Source organism: Ranitomeya imitator, chromosome 7 (assembly GCF_032444005.1).
Source record: "Ranitomeya imitator isolate aRanImi1 chromosome 7, aRanImi1.pri, whole genome shotgun sequence".
In the NCBI taxonomy this organism is placed as follows: Eukaryota; Metazoa; Chordata; class Amphibia; order Anura; family Dendrobatidae; genus Ranitomeya; species Ranitomeya imitator.
The window spans coordinates 210,467,835-210,489,443 of NC_091288.1; the positions used below are offsets into that span (position 1 = coordinate 210,467,835).

General features: G+C 46.9%; 1 protein-coding gene across 2 annotated transcripts in view; it reads right to left on the reverse strand.

Annotated features, from left to right (window-relative positions):
• Positions 1–854: 854 nt before the first annotated feature.
• Positions 855–21,609, reverse strand: part of LLGL1 (LLGL scribble cell polarity complex component 1) — a 29,466-nt gene continuing 8,711 nt past the window's right edge. The window contains exons 2-23 of one of the 2 annotated variants that reach the window (XM_069734675.1): positions 15,839–15,936; positions 11,691–11,772; positions 11,180–11,310; positions 10,141–10,299; positions 9,848–10,010; positions 9,615–9,750; positions 9,365–9,419; positions 9,066–9,220; positions 8,574–8,791; positions 8,376–8,443; positions 7,645–7,798; positions 6,705–6,809; positions 6,290–6,582; positions 5,729–5,882; positions 5,499–5,652; positions 3,975–4,258; positions 3,622–3,886; positions 3,413–3,527; positions 3,227–3,315; positions 2,997–3,120; positions 2,689–2,765; positions 855–1,990 (exon numbers count right to left, since the gene is read on the reverse strand). In XM_069734675.1, the coding sequence (XP_069590776.1) occupies positions 2,690–2,765; positions 2,997–3,120; positions 3,227–3,315; positions 3,413–3,527; positions 3,622–3,886; positions 3,975–4,258; positions 5,499–5,652; positions 5,729–5,882; positions 6,290–6,582; positions 6,705–6,809; positions 7,645–7,798; positions 8,376–8,443; positions 8,574–8,791; positions 9,066–9,220; positions 9,365–9,419; positions 9,615–9,750; positions 9,848–10,010; positions 10,141–10,299; positions 11,180–11,310; positions 11,691–11,772; positions 15,839–15,936 (3,078 nt within the window). In that variant the 3' untranslated portion in view covers positions 855–1,990; position 2,689. The remainder of the gene's footprint in view (positions 1,991–2,688; positions 2,766–2,996; positions 3,121–3,226; positions 3,316–3,412; positions 3,528–3,621; positions 3,887–3,974; positions 4,259–5,498; positions 5,653–5,728; positions 5,883–6,289; positions 6,583–6,704; positions 6,810–7,644; positions 7,799–8,375; positions 8,444–8,573; positions 8,792–9,065; positions 9,221–9,364; positions 9,420–9,614; positions 9,751–9,847; positions 10,011–10,140; positions 10,300–11,179; positions 11,311–11,690; positions 11,773–15,838; positions 15,937–21,609) is intronic. The other variant, XM_069734676.1, reaches the window with a different exon arrangement.

Consider the following 21,609-nt stretch of genomic DNA (forward strand, 5'->3'; position numbering starts at 1 on the left):
AAAAAAAAAAAAAATCAAATCTACACATATTTGGTATCGCCGCGCTCAGAATCGCCCGATCTATCAATTAAAAAAAAGCATTAACCTGATCGCTAAACGGCGTAGCGAGAAAAAAAGAATTCTAAACGCCAGAATAACGTTTTTTTTGGTCACCGCGACATTACATTAAAATGCAATAACGGGCGATCAAAAGAACGTATCTGCACAAAAATACTATCATTAAAAACGTCATCTCGGCACGCAAAAAATAAACCCTCAACCGACCCCAGATCACGAAAAATGGAGACGCTACGAGTATCGGAAAATGGCGCAAATTTTTTTTTTTAGCATGTTTGGAATTTTTTTTCAACACTTAGGTAAAAAAAATAACCTAGTGATGTTAGGTGTCTATGAACTCGTACTGACCTGGATAATCATAATGGCAGGTCAGTTTTAGCATTTAGTGAACCAGGCAAAAAAGCCAAACAAAAAACAAGTGTGGGATTGCACTTTTTTTGCAATTTCACCGCACTTGGAATTTTTTTTCCCGTTTTCTAGTACACGACATGCTAAAACCAATGGTGTCGTTCAAAAGTACAACTCGTCCCGCAAAAAATAAGCCCTCACATGGCCAAATTGACGGAAAAATAAAAATATTATGGCTCTGGGAAGGAGGGGAGCGAAAAACGAACACGGAAAAACGAAAAATCCCAAGGTCATGAAGGGGTTAAGGTTTAAAGGGAAGCTGAGGATTTTGAGCGTTAACCCTCCAACCCCTAAAATGATATTAGAGAGTTGATTGACAACTTATTTCCCCCACACCAGGTTTATTTGTGTCCACCCCCACAATGTCCTGCTCCCACTTACATGCTTCATTTCACAGAGACTAACAATATTCTTTATTTTATTTAATAAAAACCATTTTATATCTAAACAAAAAAGCTAAACAAACAAAATGCAATAAAATAAGATTACATCCTAAACAGAAAAATAAAATCCATGTAAATTGGATAAATTCTTCAAAGAATCTTGTCAAAGACAATAAAGGTTAGCGGAACACCCCCTTCTACTCGCGGCGAGATAACCTGTGGCTCCATGCTGCCGTCATCCAGTGCCACGCTGGGACTAGTAGTTCCTTCCAGAGCCAGGCGTTACCAGCGATTACACCCCCCAATCTGTCGATCTGCCCCTTGTTACAAATCCTAGTAGCTTCACAGAAAAGCGGTACCAAAAAATCAGCCTCGGAAATGGAAGGCAAAAGAGGGCGTACAAAAATAGATCTAATGGTCGCAAAAGGGAAAAAAAAAAAGTAAAAAAAAAAAGTTGATTAACCCCTCGAATGCTGCAGGGGTCCATAACTCACAGTTGTGTACAAACAAGCAGTCCTCGGCCCGGAGTTCACATTCACATTTGCCGCCAAGCAGGGATGACCGGGTAATAGCGGGCGCCGTGCCCATGCCTCGATATCGAGCGAGCGGGGTTATTGCTGGGTTAGGGGAAGTTTCTGAACAATTTTACACAATTTTTTTTGCTTAATTTGTGCAAGATGCAGACTGCGATATAGAGCAGCAAGTCCATATTTAAAAAAAAAAAAAAAAAAAAGGAACTGCGGGTCAATCACATGACCAGCGGCCTCGTTGGCGTCCATGATGGCAATTATCAGCAATGCATTAAAAAAGAAAGAGAAAAGGAAAAAGAAGTATTCCAGGCTGCTGAAGTACTAAAACGTCAGTCTTTAGTGGTCCGTGGCTCAAGAGACGGGTGTGGGGGAGGGGGGAATGGATCCGTCCCATACAACTCTGGAATCATGAAGAAAATATTCGGATGTATGGAATGAGGCACAAGGCGGTGATCATCCACCGACGCAAAAGGCAACTTGATGGAGCCGGATATTGGGGGGCTCACCAGTGCAGGAGGCGGGGGCGCTGGTGTCATCAGGATGAGGCTTTAAGAAAAAAGGTCCAATGGAGAAGCAGCCGTGAAGACGGATGTAAACCAGGTCGGAAAAACCCTGGAAAAAGAAAGATGGGGGATGAAGTCTGGCTGGGGAGGGACAGTAAGTTTTACATGCAAATCCAATTCTTATACTCCTGGCAATTCCCTGTCTGCCGCCGAGGCCCTGAGCGGCGCCTCCTCCCCTGCCGCCGAGGCCCTGAGCGGCGCCTCCTCCCCTGCAGCCGAGGCCCTGAGCGGCGCCTCCTCCCCTGCAGCCGAGGCCCTGAGCGGCGCCTCCTCCCCTGCAGCCGAGGCCCTGAGCGGCGCCTCCTCCCCTGCCGCCGAGGCCCTGAGCGGCGCCTCCTCCCCTGCCGCCGAGGCCCTGAGCGGCGCCTCCTCCCCTGCCGCCGAGGCCCTGAACGGCGCCTCCTCCCTGCCATGGAGACCCTGAACGGCACCTCCTCCCCTGCCATGGAGACCCTGAACGGCGCCTCCTCCCTGCCATGGAGACCCTGAACGGCGCCTCCTCACCTGCCATGGAGACCCTGAAGGGCGCCTCCTCCCCTGCCATGGAGGCCCTGAACGGTGCCTCCTCCCCTGCCGACATCCCTGGATTTTTGATTGGCCGGGCTGACGCACACAAGATGTCGCACTAATCAAGAGGAGCAGGGATGCCGACAGGGAGGAGGCCGGCATTGCTCCTGCACAAACCATAACCGCGCCCATCACATTATGCCACATGGGCACCAAGGGGCGAGAACTGCTGGCACTCACCTCACTTGATCAGGATCTCCGGGGGCCGCGTCTCGTCTGTTGAATTCTTCATGTTTTTCTCCGACTCTTCATTAGATCTATAAGAGAAACGTTGCAGCATTAAACCTCAGCAGTATACAGGGGGAGAACCTGCGCTTGTAACAAGTAAAGAGCCCCCCAGGCAGAGACCGGCCAATAATCAGCGATGTGAGGGAGTCGGACCCCTAAGGCCAGAAATGCATCCTATAGGAGTAGCACAGCGCCGCTCTTGTAGACGTGGTGGTGTCGGGTACTGCAGGTCACCTACGATGACTATGGTGGACACTCACCCCAGCAGGTCTCTCACATCCTCCACTGTAATGTCCCCAGTTGTGTCCAGAGTGGTGTCTGTGCTGTTTAAGGGCGAGTCCAGAGGCGAGGGCGATAACGTGGTGCTGTGCTCACAGGAATTGGCTGAAAAAAAAAAACAAATAAATAAAAGTTCAACCTCACAAATCTGAGTATAAAGTTTGCATTGAGCAGAATTGCTGGGATCAAGACAGGCAGGGATCACGCTCACCTTCAGATACGAGCGGGGTGCTGTCAGACTCGCGGGGAATGTGCGTGCCGTTGGCTTGGGCGTTTTTGGGGGATAAGGTTTCCTTGTTACTGGAAGAAGGAGAAGTCGATAAGCTTTCCAATAATATTGGCTTTTTGCTCCCCCCTCCTCCCCCAGGGACAACAAGTGGGACCCTCAGCTCCTTACCTGATATACAAAGGATCGTGGGGGCGATCAAATTCCACCAAGCAGAGCGGCTCTGTGATATTCTTGGCACTGAGCGAAAAACGCTCAAATTCGGAGGGAGAGATCAGATAAAAGCCTAAGAGGGGGAATAAAAATAAAGATCCATGACGGCCGATATTGTGGCGATCCCACAGCTTCTCCTGTATCAGAAGACCCCCGCAATGTCTGACCTTGGCCGTACTTGGTGAATACGCAGGATGCAATCCCGCTAATGTCCTCCTTGCGGATGCAGTCGTAGCGCACCTGTGGCCGCAGACCGGGCACACTGAAGACGTGGATGTCGCCCAGGTTGGTCAGACACGTCAGGCAGTTCTCGGAGTAATCCTCAGACGCAGAGCTGGTGAAGGTGGACAGAGCCACCTTACGTACCCGGCAGCCTTCATGCGCTGTCAGCTTGAACTTAGTTTTGGCACTGACTTTGGGCAAAGTAAAGATCTGGAGGAGATACGAGGCAGAGATCAGGAACAATGCCAGGCGGCTCCTGCGTAAAGCCCGGCGTCTTCTCCAAGTGATCTAGACTGACCTTAAACTGTTCTTCGGAAGCGATGAGCACGGAGTGCGTCCCCTGCATGTCAGGAGCCTTCGCCAAGTCCCGCGACACCTCAAAGGGCTCTGGGAGAGGGTTCCCTCGCCCGTCCAGGACTGCGATGGAAACAACTGGCGCTCGATGCATGAGTTGGATCTCTTTCCCAAGTACGGCTTCCGCAGAGCGGTCCGAGAACTTCTCCCGAGAAGGGACCTCCAGCGCGTAAGCAAAGACTGAGCCAGAGTTTGTGCCTGCCCACATTGTAGGGCCGTGGTGGACAGCTAAGGGAGAAGAAGATGAAGAGTCACCAACCGATCTATACAGGGGGGCAGTATCATAGTTATATAGCAGGACATAGGTGGCAGTATTATAGTAGTCATATTCTTCTACATAGGGGCAGTATTATAGTAGTAATATTCTTGTACATAGGGGCAGTATTATAGTAGTAATATTCTTGTACATAAAGGCAGTATTATAGTAGTTATATTCTTGTACATAGAGGCAGTATTATAGTAGTTATATTCTTGTACATAGGGCAGTATTATAGTAGTTATATTCTTGTACATAGGGGCAGTGTTATAGTAGTTATATTCTTGTACATAGGAGCAGTATTATAGTAGTTATATTCTTGTACATAGGGGCAGTATTATAGTAGTAGATATATTCTTGTACATAGGGGCAGTATTATAGTAGTTATATTCTTGTACATAGGAGCAGTATTATAGTAGTTATATTCTTGTACATAGGGGCAGCATTATAGTAGTTATATTCTTGTACATAGGAGCAGTATTAAAGTAGTTATATTCTTGTACATAGGGGCAGTATTATAGTAGTTATATTCATGTACATAGGAGGCAGTATTATAGTAGTTATATTCTTGTACATAGGAGCAGTATTATAGTAGATATATTCTTGTACATAGGGGCAGTATTATAGTAGTTCTATTCTTGTACATAGGGGCAGTATTATAGTAGTTATATTCTTGTACATAGGAGCAGTATTATAGTAGTAATATTCATGTACATAGGAGGCAGTATATAGCAGTATTATAGTAGTTATATTCTTGTACATAGGAGCAGTATTATAGTAGTTATATTCTTGTACATAGGGAGCAGTATTATAGTAGTTATATTCTTGTACATAGGGGCAGTATTATAGTAGTAGATATATTCTTGTACATAGGGGCAGTATTATAGTAGTAGATATATTCTTGTACATAGGGGCAGTATTATAGTAGTAGATATATTCTTGTACATAGGGGCAGTATTATAGTAGTAGATATATTCTTGTACATAGGGGCAGTATTATAGTAGTAGATATATTCTTGTACATAGGGGCAGTATTATAGTAGTAGATATATTCTTGTACATAGGGGCAGTATTATAGTAGTAGATATATTCTTGTACATAGGGGCAGTATTATAGTAGTAGATATATTCTTGTACATAGGGGGCAGTATTATAGTAGTTATATTCTTGTACATAGAGTAGTATTATAATAGATCTATGAGAATGATGCTCACCATCCCGCAAAAAGGTGTCAGCAAAATACAAGCAGCGCACCACGCCAGAAAGCGAGTCATCTGCAGATCGCGGCTCGATCCTTCTCTGCACGGGCGCTATGTCTAGGTCATGGGGACCCGGCTGCTCTGCTAAGTGTGCATTGGCCTCTTGGAGCTGAAAAGCAAACAGGATAAGTGAGTCGGGGGTTTTGGGTGGTCACATGTACCAGAAGCTGTCGTCCGTCACATACCCTGCTGTTGGGGTTGGCGGGGTTCAGCCTCTTCTTCCCAGATACTCTGCTCTTCCTTATTCTTCGGAATGACTGTCGGAGAGACTTCTTCAGAGACTTCACCCGGGACAGGGGTCCCTCCATGGCCAGGGAGTCATTGGGGTGTAACGTGCACCTGTAGAGACAACATTCGTTATTAGTGGCTCCAGCAGCCATTTATACCCAGACGGGAGCCCCCCCATCCTCATCTCCAGGGACTGGCACAGTCAGAACAAGCAATCCTGGCAGGATCCATTACACCGCAGCGCTGCGACCGCTAACAAACCACTCTCAAGTTTAACGAGCTTCAACCGTAAACCACTTAATGTATCAAAACATGAGACGTCGCCGCGTTCTCAGGACCAACACTGGCACAGAGACAGCGCGGTGCATTATTAATGAGGAGAAGAGGATGGGCGGCAGCCGCTGCGTACGAGAGGCCAAGACCACCGAATCGGCTACGCATCAGTCATCAGCTTGTAGGTAAACCTAAAATAATGAACACGATCAGTTCACCATCCGATTCTACAGGGGGACGGTTACCTGGCCAGGACAGGACTCCTCCGGTGATAGTCGAAGACCCCAAATCCATGGCTGGTGCCGAACGCCACCAGATTCCATTCTGAATGTAAGGAGACGGCGGTGACGGCTGCAGGCGGCATACACTGCACCAACAAGGTCGTCTGGAAGCCGGGCGGGAAAAACAAGGAGCCGTTTCTAGGCGTCAACCTATCGTGCCCCTTCCAGGTGAAGCCCTCTCGGTCTTGTAGGAGGTCGACGGTGGCCACGCTGACCAGGTGATCGGATTTATCATCATTCAGATCCATGACGAGAACCTAGAAGAGAAGAAGCAGCCAAACAAAAATTACCCTCCATCTGTACCTAGGCTAAATCACGGCCCTTAGAGGGTCCTGTAAGAGGGCTCTGATGTCTCCCCGCTCAGGGATGGTGGCATTACCTGTCCTGCGGTACCTGCCACCACCAGTTTGCTGCTGTACTTGCAGAGAGCGATCTTCTGGATGCCCAGCCGGGGGTCATCACTGTATGGGTCAAAGCAGCCCACCTGGAAAAAAAACACAGCGTACAGTAAAGTGAGACGTATGTAATGAACCTGTATATATTATAGCTAAAACTCAAATCACAGAAAATGTATTTCCCGTCTGCAGAGGGCGCTGTCGCTACAGATGGTGGATTGTCAAGATGTTTGAGGAGGGGAGAGCGGAATGGTTTTTGCAAATCCCTCACTGCTCCTATGACAGCAGCTTGGAATCAGCTTTGGGTGTGAATGGAGAAGTAAACGGCTAAAAAAAAATAAAATAAAAATCAGTCCAAGGAAGAAATTGCAAAGTGGTTGTGTCAAAGTTGGACTAAGGGATGGAGAGCTTTATTTTTCGTGGGGGTTACGCTATCTACAGTGCCCCCCGCTGTGTCAGGACGCAGATGGATTATGATAGACTAAGTCTGCGGTGTGGACAAATCCAAAAACATTACCGCGTCCTCCTCTGAGAGCAAAAGGAAAGAGGAGAGGAGTAAATCACAGATGTGAACACACGGCCGGGTCGGAGCGGAGATCAGGGCGCAGCACATGGGGGAGAGCTGCGCACCAGATGCTCTGCACACACCCGAGCCAAAAGCAAACACAACCCAGAGACAGGAGACGCCGGCAGCCATGAATGGAACACGTAAACAGCGGAGGCTTCCAGAGGGTTCGTTCTGTGTATTAAAGCAAATTCATTGCAAAACCACAAGTCCCAGCATTCCCTGACAATGCACGATACAAGATGTAGTAAGCTTTGCAACCCCTGGCTGTCAAGACATGCTGAGAGTTGCAGTCCTTAGACCATGTGGGTATGCTGGGAGTTGTAGTTTTGGAGCAGAAATCCCTTTAAAATTCGCACCTTGCGGAACGGCGGCCAGTCCTCATCTGCGCTCTGGTTCAAGCTCTCGTTGTGGTCGCAGTCTGTCTGGAAGATGCCGGCGGTGGAAAGCTTATAGAGCGGCCGCAGAGCAACACCGGAGGCGTCCCAGAAGCGCACGGTGCCATCCTCGTGTCTAGAAGACAAAGGGAACGGAATTCTAAAAAGCAGAAAGCAAAGAAGTTGGAGGGGACGCAAGGTGCAAATAATGGGGTCCCAATGAGCATTTGAGGAGACGGGTTTACAACGGCAGCAGGATGAATCGGCGGCGCTCCCCGCTCACTTCTCCCCCGCACATCTGGACTTGTGCTGACCCCCGACTCTACACTCCCAGCTCCCAGGGGGCTTTGCTCCAGTCCCAGGATCTGACTTTCCAATGTTCCCATCCAGTTCCTGGCTCAGCTGCTCCATAAAGGAGAGGCCCCCGCGAGCCCACACACAAGCCCGCGTTCCTCCCCTGCAGCTCCAGATAATACAGGAAGGCCTCCCATCCAGGACGCTGGATGACGAGACCTAACCCAGGACTCCAGCTGCTGCAGAACACAGCGACACATCCTAAGGGGGCGCACGTGGGAAGTCAGACAGATGCTAAAAAAATGGTTTAATATCCCTTTAAGAACGCATCTTAAATCCAAATACGACTGGTCCATAAAAATCCCCTCCCCATGGCCCAAATTACATCATAGTAATCTCCGACCCCATCGTCCCCGTACCCGGTAAGCAGCAGTCCCCTCTGGGAAGGCTCCTCGGCCAGGCTCTTCCCACCGTCTAGTGGCCAGCTCTGCAACAGAAAAGACGCATTTATCAAAACATCAGGAACAGAACGGCTTCATCCAAAAATAGGGAGCAGGAAATGTCAACGTATCCCCTCTCCAAAATGGAGGACGGCGCGGGGAAAGCGCTGCACTCACCACAGATGAGAAGTGCGGGTTCTGCTGCTCGCCGGCGAGAATGATCCGCTCCCAAAGCTTCAGCGTGACGTTGGAAATGTGATAGGAGCAGGTGATGGCCGACGAGTGGAGCGGGGCGAGGTAGGGGGCAGGGATGGTGGGCCAACCGGGGGTCTGAAGGTCAATTGCCACCAGCTCTTCCTCCACCAGGACCACCAGGGCTGAGGGGTTGTCAGAACCTAGAGACAAGTGGAAGAAATGTGAGCAGACGACGATCATTCGCTCCTTGTCCTTAGGCCGAGCTGCGGATTTTGATAATTCACGTCCAAAGCAAAGAATTTCTGATCAAAAAGGAGGAAATCTGACAGCGATGAATGGAGAGAAGGGGCGAATGTCGGGCAACCTCCCCGCTGGTCGCACCCAGTGGACATTTATGGCAAATCCAGTGGAGGGGACCCTGGTTTGGCCATAAATGACCCCCGCGAGACCCCCCCCCCCCCCATTGTATCGTACCGTCCTCACTCTTGACTGGAGAGACCGTGAAGAAGTCGATGACGCGAGAGGTGAAGTCCAAGGTCACCAGGTTTTTTCCTTGCATTATGGTGACGCAGTGGCGGTCTCCGTAGCTGGCGCGGGGCATACCGCCGCTGAACATGATGAAGTGATTCCTGCAGCCAAGGAAAGAAGGAAGGAAATTACTTCCTGACATTAAAGAAGTCAACATCTGCGGCCCCAACACCGGAGGGACCCCAACGTCACATCCCAGGGAGGAAATAACAGCAGAGGCGATAGGACCCCCGTATCTCACCTACCCGCAGCTGCTGGACTGCCACTGGATCTTACTAATCGCTTTGCAGGGAAAGGGACCTAGAAGAACGCAGAGAACACGCTTGTCATCTCACTACTACTCCCAGGGTTGTCAGCCACCATTTTTTTTTCTATGACTTCTTTGCGAGAATGTTGTCCTCTGGGCAAGGTGCGGCCATATAGACCGTCTGACCTAAATGGACCAGTACTGGATAAACTGGTTTTTCCTAATGGGGAGGGAGGAGGTGAACCCACCGTACGGTATTGTGGAGGTGACGGGCTGGGATGTGGTGGTGGAGTTGCTGCTCGCGGCCCACACCATGTATCCTCCGTCGCTGTGAGACGTGATGAAGGACGAACCGTTGCTCTCGCAGTACAGACTCTCCAGTTGCTGGTGGGTATAAAAAAGAAATTAATAATAATGCAAAAAAAATAAAAATCCCCGGGCAGAGGAGGAGAATCGTGGCAGGTTGGATTCTCGTAGTCACCTGGTTCCCCAAGAAGTGATGTTCCCCCTTCCGGGAGTCTCGGTCCCACACGGTCACCAGTCCCCGGCTGTATCCGATCAGTATCTTGCTCGGATGCTGTGGATGCTGCTGCAAAGACTCGACCGGCCCCAGGGTCTTCCCACATCTGTATTCTTCCGGAAGGCTGTAAGCGGACAGTACGTACAGGTCACATGGAGGGGGGTCCGAGATAATCTACAATGAACCCCACCTAGATGCAGATGGGGACTACAAGGCCCAGCACAGTGGCCTCCCAGCGCACGGACGCCCCTCACCTCTGCAAGATCTCGTCTTGTAGCAAGGTCTGATCTTCCAGGAGTCTGAAGGTCGGGATCTGGATGAAGTAGACGCCGCCACCTTCCGTCCCCAGAGCGGCCACGTCACAGGAGGCCGCCACTAGGATCACAGTCACGCGGGTAACGCTGGGAGGGGAACTGAACACAGACACTGACCGTCACCATCCGCTCACCAGGATTTAAAAAAACATTGGCCGCTTTAATTCAGAAACAGCGCCGCCTCCGTCCACAGGTTCCATCTGGTATTGCGGCTCTGCTTCACCGAGCTATAAGGTCATGCAACCTGCGGACAGCCATGATTATTTTCCACCCCCATTACACACTGAATTACATGACTTCTGATAAATCTCCCCTTGCATCGTCACCAGCCGCCATAACCATCAGCGACCGATCACATCATGCAAAGGAAGCGGGTACGGAAAGTCCGTCATCTTACGAGGAGATGGTCCACAATTAGAAAAAACACACATGGCAGCCTTCTTGCAGAAACAGCACCACACCTGGTTGTGTTGAGTATTGCAGCACGTCTTGTATGAAAATGAATAGGGCAGGGGTGCAATACCACACACAACCTGCAGAGGGAGGTGGCGCTGAGTTGGGGGGGGGGGAAGCAGTTTTTTTTTTCCTAATCCTAGACATCCCCTTTAAAACAATATATATAAAAAAAAACAAGGTCCTGAACAAGGGACACCGCAAAGCTTCCACCAAAGTGACCGCCGTCCCCCTCCTCACGCTTGTGTGCTGTCACTATATGGGGCCAGATCCACCCGACCAGGGGCTAGTGTGACCTCTCGGGGGTCATGGCTTCCAAAATCTGCAGTGCATGGTGGGAAAAAAAAAAAAAAAAAAATACTACCCATAACCTTCCCCAGTCACAATATGGTGCATCAGTCGGCTGCAGCGAGTCTCTCGCCCCCTGTAGTAAAACTACAACTCCCATCATGCTCTGGTACACGGGTGCAGACCGTTCTCTTCCTAACAGACGAGCGTGGGAGAAAGAAGGTAGGGGCGTGAGTACTTAGCGCAGTCGAACCCTGGTCGGCCTGGGAGGAGGAAGCTGCGGGTTTCTTCCAGGTAGGAGCAGCCATCTTTCTGCTGCAGCTCCCATAGGTGGATGGTGTTATCGTCCAGCAAGGAGAGAAGGCGACCCTGGGAAGGAAAAGGAAGGAGCTGAATGGATGCATTTCTACAAACAACCAGTAGTTGGCGCTATAGAGACATTAATGAAATACAGGAGGTGGTGTGTGACCCCCATCACTAGGAAATACGCCCTAGGGAATATTAATAGAGGATTTCTGGTGCCTCTGCATCAGTTACTGCTGACGTGGCATCGATGGCGCCTGCCAGGTATCAGTACACCACGTCTAGGTAGGACAGACGCACAAGGACCGCCATGAGCTGACAGGCCGCCGGCCACTTCAGCCGCAGCTTTTCTGATGTGGAAGCAAAGGGAGTCTATTAACCCCTTTAACCATGAGTTTTGGGTTCATTTTTAGATAGGGGAAAAAAAAAAAAAAAAAAAAGTCTACCTGTCCAGGTAAGAAGTGCATCTGGGTCACGGTGGCGGTCTCCTTGTGCAGACCGGTAAATTCCACGCCGGGCGCGCCATATCTGAAGGACACAAGGGGTCAAGGAGATGAACTCGTCTACGGTCATAGCGGGTGGGGTGGGGGGGCGCTGGAGAATATTTATAGAAGCGGAAGAGATAATCCGCAAAGGATCCAAGGAGCAGCGGGTGATGGGCAGTGGATAGACACGTTCTGAAGAGAAGATCGGTGTTGAAAACAGGCCTCATCTTTAATACCGTCCCTTTAAAAATCAGAACATTTTCATCAACTCTATAATAAATCCCCAGATGTACAATTCTGTAACAAGGCAACAAACAAGTCTCCAACTGCAGAGGACCCAACGCTTTCCTGCCCAGAACCTGCGACATCCAGAAGTGCAAAGATTAAACCTCAAATCAGCGATGAAGGCAGGCCAGAGCCCATAGAGCGGGGGCACGGAAATCAGAAGGACAAACCCATTCATAGTCCAGAGACGAACGGACTCCTGCCAGCACCAAGACCCTCTGCAGAGAGAGGAGCGACCAGAGGGACAGACGCCAACACCGCTGGCGCAGCAACAAAACAAAAACTATTTAGCTACATAACACACCAAAAAGATAAGAATATATTCTATCACAAAAAAAAAAAAAAAATCCCTCAAACAAATAATTTACAAACATAACTGCTATAATACTGCCCCTATGTACAAGAATATAACTACTATAATACCGCTCCTATGTACAAGAATATAACTACTATAATACTGCCCCTATGTACAAGAATATAACTACTATAATACTGCTCCCTATGTACAAGAATATAACTACTATAATACTGCTCCTATGTACAAGAATATAACTACTATAATACTGCCCCTATGTACAAGAATATAACTACTATAATACTGCTCCCTATGTACAAGAATATAACTACTATAATACTGCTCCCTATGTACAAGAATATAACTACTATAATACTGCTCCCTATGTACAAGAATATAACTACTATAATACTGCTCCTATGTAGAAGAATATAACTACTATAATACTGCTCCTATGTACAAGAATATAACTACTATAATACTGCCCCTATGTACAAGAATATAACTACTATAATACTGATCCTATGTACAAGAATATAACTACTATAATACTGCTCCTATGTACAAGAATATAACTACTATAATACTGCCCCTATGTACAAGAATATAACTACTATAATACTGCTCCTATGTACAAGAATATAACTACTATAATACTGCCCCTATGTACAAGAATATAACTACTATAATACTGCCCCTATGTACAAGAATATAACTACTATAATACTGCCCCTATGTACAAGAATATAACTACTATAATACTGCTCCTATGTACAAGAATATAACTACTATAATACTGCTCCTATGTACAAGAATATAACTACTATAATACTGCTCCTATGTACAAGAATATAACTACTATAATACTGCTCCTATGTACAAGAATATAACTACTATAATACTGCTCCTATGTACAAGGATATAACTACTATAATACTGCCCCTATGTACAAGAATATAACTACTATAATACTGCTCCTATGTACAAGAATATAACTACTATAATACTGCTCCTATGTACAAGAATATCACTACTATAATACTGCCCCTATGTACAAGAATATAACTACTATAATACTGCCCCTATGTACAAGAATATAACTACTATAATACTGCTCCTATGTACAAGAATATAACTACTATAATACTGCCCCTATGTACAAGAATATAACTACTATAATACTGCCCCTATGTACAAGAATATAACTACTATAATACTGCTCCTATGTACAAGAATATAACTACTATAATACTACCCCCTTAGAAGTAATTAGTGAACAGTTGCAGCGTCTCCCGAACAGATGTGTTTGGGAGATAATACGCAGTAGATTTCTGTGCCGCTTGTTACCATGACTACAGAACTTTAACTTAAAAGGGAAGAGCAGATGACAGGTCTGGTCCCGCTGACTCAGCAGGTGACGGAGTGGCGCAGAACAAGCCGTTACAGGCGCGTCTCTTGGGAGTTTAATATTTTACATTTAGTCCCAAAAAAAAAAAAAAAAAATTATCCACTTTCAAGGTACTTTTGGTAATTGCATCATATGCAGTTCTATACACACGGAAGGGGCCTATGCAAGAACAGTATATGGCAAGTAGATCTTCAATCTATTAGCCATAAGAACAAAGATATATTTTTTGTCCTTCTAATGCAAAATCATAAGGCTTTTTTTTTTTTTTTTTTTTTTAACACCCCCACCCAGGAGACCACTGCAAAAGCTCTAACCAAGTTCCAATCCGTGTGCCAATTGGGAGCGGCAGCAACCGTTATATGGGACTGTGACGAGGCTGGAGCCATCATGGGCTGACAGAGACCCTCGCCCCGGCGGTCAGGCCCAGCTGCAGACGCACAATTGTCCTTTTGTGCTGGAGAATAAGCGTCTGTGTGCAGGACGGGTAATGGAACGGTGACCTGGATATTCCCAGCTCACTGACAGCTGTGGAAGACCCTCAGCGCTGCCCCACATTAATGGGGGCCACACTCATCCCCTATGTGGGCGCTACAAGGCAACACTATAGAATAAACGCCATGTGGAGACGCCATGACAGAGACCGGGAGAGGGATAGGGATGTCATCAATAACGGAGGCTCAATCCAATGAGGGGGATTCATGCAGAAAACGGACAGAGCCGGACGACAGCACCAACGTCTGCGGCAGATGTCACTCAAGCTGCCCATGAACAGATTGGTTGGTGGATCACCCCAATCTTGTAGGGATGAGATCCACTAGGCCTGAACAGTATAGGTTGTCTATATATATAATTGTCTAAGGGTTTTTCTGTCTGTCTGTCCTGGAAATTCCACGTCTCTGATTGGTCGAGGCCGCCAGGCCTCGACCAATCAGCGACGGGCACAGCATGGCAACGATGATGTCAAAGGTTGCCTCGACCAATCAGCGACGGGCACAGTCTGCCGCGAATTCGCCTCGACCAATCAGCGATGGGCACAGTATCGACGTAGATGTCATAATGGTTGCCATGGCGACGATGATGTCATAACGGTTGCCTCGACCAATCAGCGACGGGCACAGTCTGCCGCGAATTCTGGAATCATCATTGTCCATATACTACGGGGACATGCATATTCTAGAATACCCGACGCGTTAGAATCGGGCCACAATCTAGTATATTATAAGAAGGAAAAAAAAAAAAAACGCAAGAACTGAAATGAACATTAATGATTCAAATTTGGGGGGGGGGGAAACAACTTTTTTGGGTATAGAATTTTCCACCTATCATTAAGTCTTTGACCCTGTATGGGGATTTCTCCAGGGCTCATTGATGCCCCTCCTGGGGCTGCACAGAGTAGGGGGCAGGGGCATAGTGACATGACTACTGCATCTTTATTATGTGAAGGATGACGGAACAACTAGACAGCCCCAGGCAAGAGGATGTCAGACGCAGCGCCCGTTACAGTGGGCAAAACTCTAATTGCGCCCCTTCCCTTCGGGTCACATCAATGCCATCATCTTGGCAACAGGCGCTCTGGGGAGGACAGGGGGCCACGTCCTAGCCCTTGTACAAGGGGGCGAAAAAAATCTATTCATTGGGGGGGGGGGGGGGATGTTGCTTGGCGACACTCATCTCCCGTGCCCTCATCTGAGCGGTCACCCAGAACGATGCCAGGGGCTCAATACAGGCAAAACCGCCAAAAGGGACAGGAGGGAGCACAAGCTTCAGTACTGCTGTGTACCTAGTACTTTAGGAGAGCAGGGTGATGGTGTCTATAGCGGCCATATTGGTTATTATCCAGAGTGACAAGACTCCAGAACCTGCGTCTATTGCTGACAAGCACAGCGCATGCGCCAATATTGCAAGATGCATGCACAGTGATGTAGCAGAGCTGAACAGACTGACACACAAATATCTGGGCCATGCATCATGTCGACCTTTTTCTGGACATAAGCCAATTAAAGAGACAGAATAGCCTTTACTGTCTAATGGCGAGGTCCAGACTTCCTACCTGTATGACCCCCTCTTCTCGCCCCATACAGCCCTCAAAGTGTCATATGACCAATTGTAATGAAAGGATACATCTTAACAGCTCCGGATTTTGCACCGATCGCCATAATCCGCAGCACAGGGTCGAAGGCAAGGGAGCTGGGCTGGTTGGGGAATCCATGTTCTACAGTCTGGAAGGAGAAAAGAGACAGGTGAGAAGTATATAAACCATAAATAAATAATAATCAGAAGTCTATATACTGTATCATTCAATTACAACAAAAAAAAAAAAAAAAAAATCTAGAGTCATCCCGCCACGCCAGGCCTCTACAGTGCAGTGAAGACAGACAAGTATCCGCAAGACACATCTGGAGCCGCTTATCAACCAAGGAAAACATCTAGCTGGCTTAAAGAGGCTATTTCCCCATCTCCAGAAAGGTCATTATTGGACAGAACTTGTAAATACAAGCAATTTTGCAATTTACTGCTTATTAAAATTTTCAACCGGTCTTGAGATATTAACACTTAGTTTGTTTACATCTCGTTGCCTTAGAAACCGACCACCACTGATAGGCAGCAGAACATGCTCAGTCCTTACAAAGTCAATGGAAAACATCTCGCAAGTGCCGTTTTGAAGCTGGCAGGGATTGCTAAAGTATGCGGTTACCTCCAAATCCTGACCACCTTCAGCAAAGGGCTTACAATCTAGACAGCAGTGGAAGTCGGTCTCCAGGGCAACGTGACATGCTTTAAACAAAAAAAAGCGTAATATCTCAAGAACAACTGCAAATTTTAAACAAACAGTAAATTGCAAACGTGATTATTTTTACAAGCTCTATCCGACAGTGTACCCATTTATAAAAGACTAGATGGTGGCCCGATTCTAACGCATCGGGTATTCTAGAATATGCATGTGCACGTAGTATATTGCACAGCCACGTAGCATATTGCCCAGTCACGTAGCATATTGCCCAGTCACGTAGCATATTGCCCAGTCACGTAGCATATTGCCCAACCACATAGTATATTGCACAGCGACGGAGTATACAGCACAGAGCCACGTAGTATAGAGACTTAAAAAAAAAAAATAATTAAGCATATACTCACCTTCCGAAGGCCCGTTGAAGTCCTGCTATACTCACCATCCGCCGCCTTTCCTGCTCCTCAGGACGCTCCCGGGACCGCTCCATTGCAAGCGTCAGCTTCTGGTCCCAGGGCTGGTATGAGCAGGACCTGTGATGACGTCGCGGTCACATCCACGGTCCTTGTCGCACACCAGCCCTGGGACCGGAAGCTGCCACTTGCAATGGAGCGGTCCCGGGAGCGTCCCGAGGAGCGGGAAAGGCGGCGGATGGTGAGTATAGCAGGTTTTTTTTTTTGTTTGTTTTTTTATTATTTTTAACATGACATTTTACTATTGATGCTGCATAGGCAGCATCAATAGTAATTAGTTGGGGACACACAGGGTTAATAGCAGCTGTAACGGAGTGCGTTACACCGCGGGCCGTTACCGCTGCCATTAACCCTGTGTGAGCGGTGAGTGGAGGGGGATTGACTAATCGGACTGTGCCCGTCGCTGATTGGTCACGGAAGCCATGACAGGCAGCTGCCGAGACCAATCAGCGAATGAATAACCGTGACAGAAGGACAGACAGACAGACGGAAGGGACCCACAGACAATTATATTGATGATGTGAAAATCCCTTCCAAAAAATAAATAAATAAAAAAAAAAAAAAGGAATAAAAACACATATGAAACTACACCGAGAACTACCCAGAACCTTCTTGGAATCTACACAAGACAAGAAAAAAAAAAGAAGTATAAACCACCTTAGCGGTAAACAAAGCCCCGCTAGGCGCTCTCACCTCCTCCTCACCCTTAGCCCGCTACAAGACGAAGGCCCCATTACACCTGGACATATGAAAGCCTCCTTAAAATCCAATACTTCAGGACCTTCCAAGAACTGGGCCCGTTCCAACAAAACAAGGAGCGGAGCCAACAACATGAGGCGACGCCGAAAAATAAATAAAGCGAGTGCAGCATCTCCCCCATCCTCCCTAAACCCCACCGGTGAGGGAGGAACTCCTTTAAGCAGGTTGAACAACGTCACTCTTCGCCCCCTGGGTGAGATCACAAAACAGCTGCATCAGCTATGGATAAATTATCTCTGCCACAATCTGATTTTAATTATGTGCGAGTGATCTGTTCGCCCCTCCTTCCCCAGATATGCGCCTTGTAGACGAGAACATGGGGGCGTCTCTACATCCACCGTGGCACAGCTGATTTTGGATTTTTCCAGTCTTTGGAGGACCCAATTATGCGAACACCTTGCCAATGTCAATGAGAACAGTGTAATGCCCCCTCTCCCCTGTGGGGGCAGTGTTGGCAAACTGAACATTTGCAGGCAGATCACAAGGTTATAACTGGTCAATCTGATATCTTTAAACAGGCAGTAAAAGTTTTTGGTAAAACATAGGGTACACATGTAAGGCACCAATTCAGCCAAGACCTAGAGTGCTGGTGTGAATTTACCAAAATGAGAGCCATTTTATAGTGGTAACTGCTCCCTAACTTTCCTTTATCTCTATACTAAGGTGAAGGAAGCCTTATCTCAGTGCACCCGAGGCTTTTACACCACAACTATGCAAGTAAAGGCTTCAATTATCACAACAGGCCTCGTTTCCCATAGCAACCAATCACATTGCAGCTTTCATTTTATTTTATGCTCTGGAAAAATGAAAGAGTCGCTGTGATTGGTTGCTAAGGGTAACAAAGCCGGCTGTTTTCCCCTCCTTAGTAATGATAGAAAATGCTCAATGTTCTTGGAAACAGTGATAAAAGGAAATAATATTCACTCCACAACGTCCCAGTCCATTTATTGTTTAGGGTGGACACAGCCTCCGTGCTATTTTATTTTAAAGACTTCAATGACCCTTTAAAGGGGAAGTCCAGAAAAAGGAAACCATAACTGTTTTTGCTCAAAAATGGCTTCCTCTTCTGGTCGGAGGAGGTCAGGTGATCATTTCAGCCATGAATGGGGCAGGTGTAAGATTTCCAGCAACTACGGTATTTCATGCGGTACAGTCCCATTTCTCTGTTCATACTGTGAGTCCTGAATATAATGTCATAAATGCAGTAGAGACTGACACAGTAGTCGCACAAGACAGAATATCCCAAAAAAAAAAAAAAACCCTGACTTTTCATATTTGGGTGGATCCCTTTAAGTCGCCGATACACAAATCTTTACATAGGAGGACCAGAAATGGCTCTATAGAACGGGTGGATGATCATAGGCGGCCCCCCACAGCTGGTCGGTCAACGCCATTCCCAAAGGGGCCGGGAATTTCTAAAGAATTTCTTAGGCTTGGTCGAGGAAGTTTAAACTAAAACCAGCGGCGTCCATACAATGCAGACTGCGGATACCGCATGAAGGGGGGACGCAAGGATGTATATAAGACATATGGGAGGTATATAGGATATGCAGAAGATTCCATAGAAAGCGCTGCAGCCCTCCCTCCATCAGATACACGGATCTGCAAGGAGATGGGGGGCACGAGAAGGAGGAGATGGGGAGAAGTTTAGGGATGACCATTGTTCCCATAGAGCATCTAATCCAGGACTGGAGAAAAATGGAGCTTTTGTCCTCTATACACAAAGTGCACAATACCCCAAAGAGGAGGGGGACGGTGGGGGTAGTCATTACTCCAGCTTCGGCCATAGAAAGGAGGGCCAGATCAGAGACCGGACCACAATGCCACCCCGGGAAGAGGGGCCTCTGCTCAATGACCGGAGGTAGCCTTTCCCAGGATTAACTGCTTACATGCCGATAGAGGACTGCAATGCAGAGGAGCCATGAAATCGGAACGTAGTAGTAACGGAAGGGTTAAAGAATAGTGGAAAAAAAAAAACCAAATTGATTACAAATATACAAGGAAGGATGAGCACCACAATCTCTGCACAAAGCTTCATGAACATCATTAAGACCCCCCCAAAAAAAAAAAACACCTGGAGCAGAGGCTGCAAAGCTGACCTGGCACCGCTGCAGAGAGCGCTGCACCACACGATGCATACCGCTAACATCTGCACAACATGGCCGACATCATCAGCACGGTACTCCCATCTCCATACCCATGTATATTCTAGGTTTAAATGGACGGGTCACAATCCGATCAGAAACCGCAAGATCTTCCAGCGAAGAGGTCATATATAATGCAGAGAGGAGCGCGGAACCTTTAATAATTCACGTCCTTACATAATGCACAGAACAGAAACTAGACAGAACATGAGATAATATCAGGGCCGAATTATAAAGTATTACTTAGGGAGCAGTATTATAGTAGTTATATTCTTCTACATAGGGGCAGTATTATAGTAGTTATATTCTTGTACATAGGGGCAGTATTATAGTAGTTATATTCTTGTACATAGGAGCAGTATTATAGTAGTTATATTCTTGTACATAGGGGCAGTATTATAGTAGTTATATTCTTGTACATAGGAGCAGTATTATAGTAGTTATATTCTTGTACATAGGGGGCAGTATTATAGTAGTTATATTCATGTACATAGGGGCAGTATTATAGTAGTTATATTCTTGTACATAGGGGCAGTATTATAGTAGTTATATTCTTGTACATAGGGGCAGTATTATAGTAGTTATATTCTTGTACATAGGGGCAGTATTATAGTAGTTATATTCTTGTACATAGGAGCAGTATTATAGTAGTTATATTGTTGTACATGGGGCAGTATTATCTACTATATAATTGTCTAAGGGTCACTTCCGTCTGTCGCAGATATTCATTGGTCGCGGCCTCTGTCTGTCATGGAAATCCAAGTCGCTGATTGGTCGTGGCAAAACGCGCACGACCAATCAGCGATGGCCATAGTCTGGCAGCGAAATGGCCGCTGCTTTACTGCCCTGCAGTCAGCGCTGAGCGCTCACACAGGGTTAATGCCCGGGGTCCATTAATGCAGCTATTAACCCTGTGTGACCAACTTTTTACTATTGATGCTGCGTATGCGGCATTAATAGTAAAAAGATCTAATGTTACAAATAATAACATTAAAAAAAAAAAAAAAAAGTTATTCTCACCTTCCGAGGTCGCGCACTGTGCTCGGCAGTCCAAGCGCAGGTTCCGGTGCCAAGGATGCTATGCGAGAAGGACCTGCCATGACGTCACGGTCATGTGACCGCGACTTCATTACAGGTCCTGCGCTCATACCAACCCTGGGACCAGAAGCTGCCGCGTGCACCGCACACAGGGCGAGGACATCAAGGGGCCTTCGGAAGGTGAGTATATGTTTATTTTACGCCTTTTTTAACCACGCATATAGTGCCCACATTGCTCTATACTGCGTGGGCTCTGTTCTATACTACATCTCTGTGCTATATACTATGTAGCTGGGCAATATACAATGTAACTGTCCAATATACTACCTGGCTGTGCAATATACTACATACGCTGTGTTATATACTACGTCACTGTGCAATATAGTACACAGCCTGTGCTATATACTACCTACATATTCTAGAATACCCGATACGTTAGAATCGGGCCACCATCTAGTAGTAGTTATATTCTTGTACATGGGGCAGTATTATAGTAGTTATATTCTTCTACATAGGGGCAGTATTATAGTAGTTATATTCTTGTACATAGGAGCAGTATTATAGTAGTAATATTCTTGTATATAGGAGCAGTATTAGTTATATTCTTGTACATGGGAGCAGTATTATAGTAGTTATATTCTTGTACATAGGAGCAGTATTATAGTAGTTATATTCTTGTACATAGGAGCAGTATTATAGTAGTTATATTCTTGTACATAGGAGCAGTATTATAGTAGTTATATTCTTGTA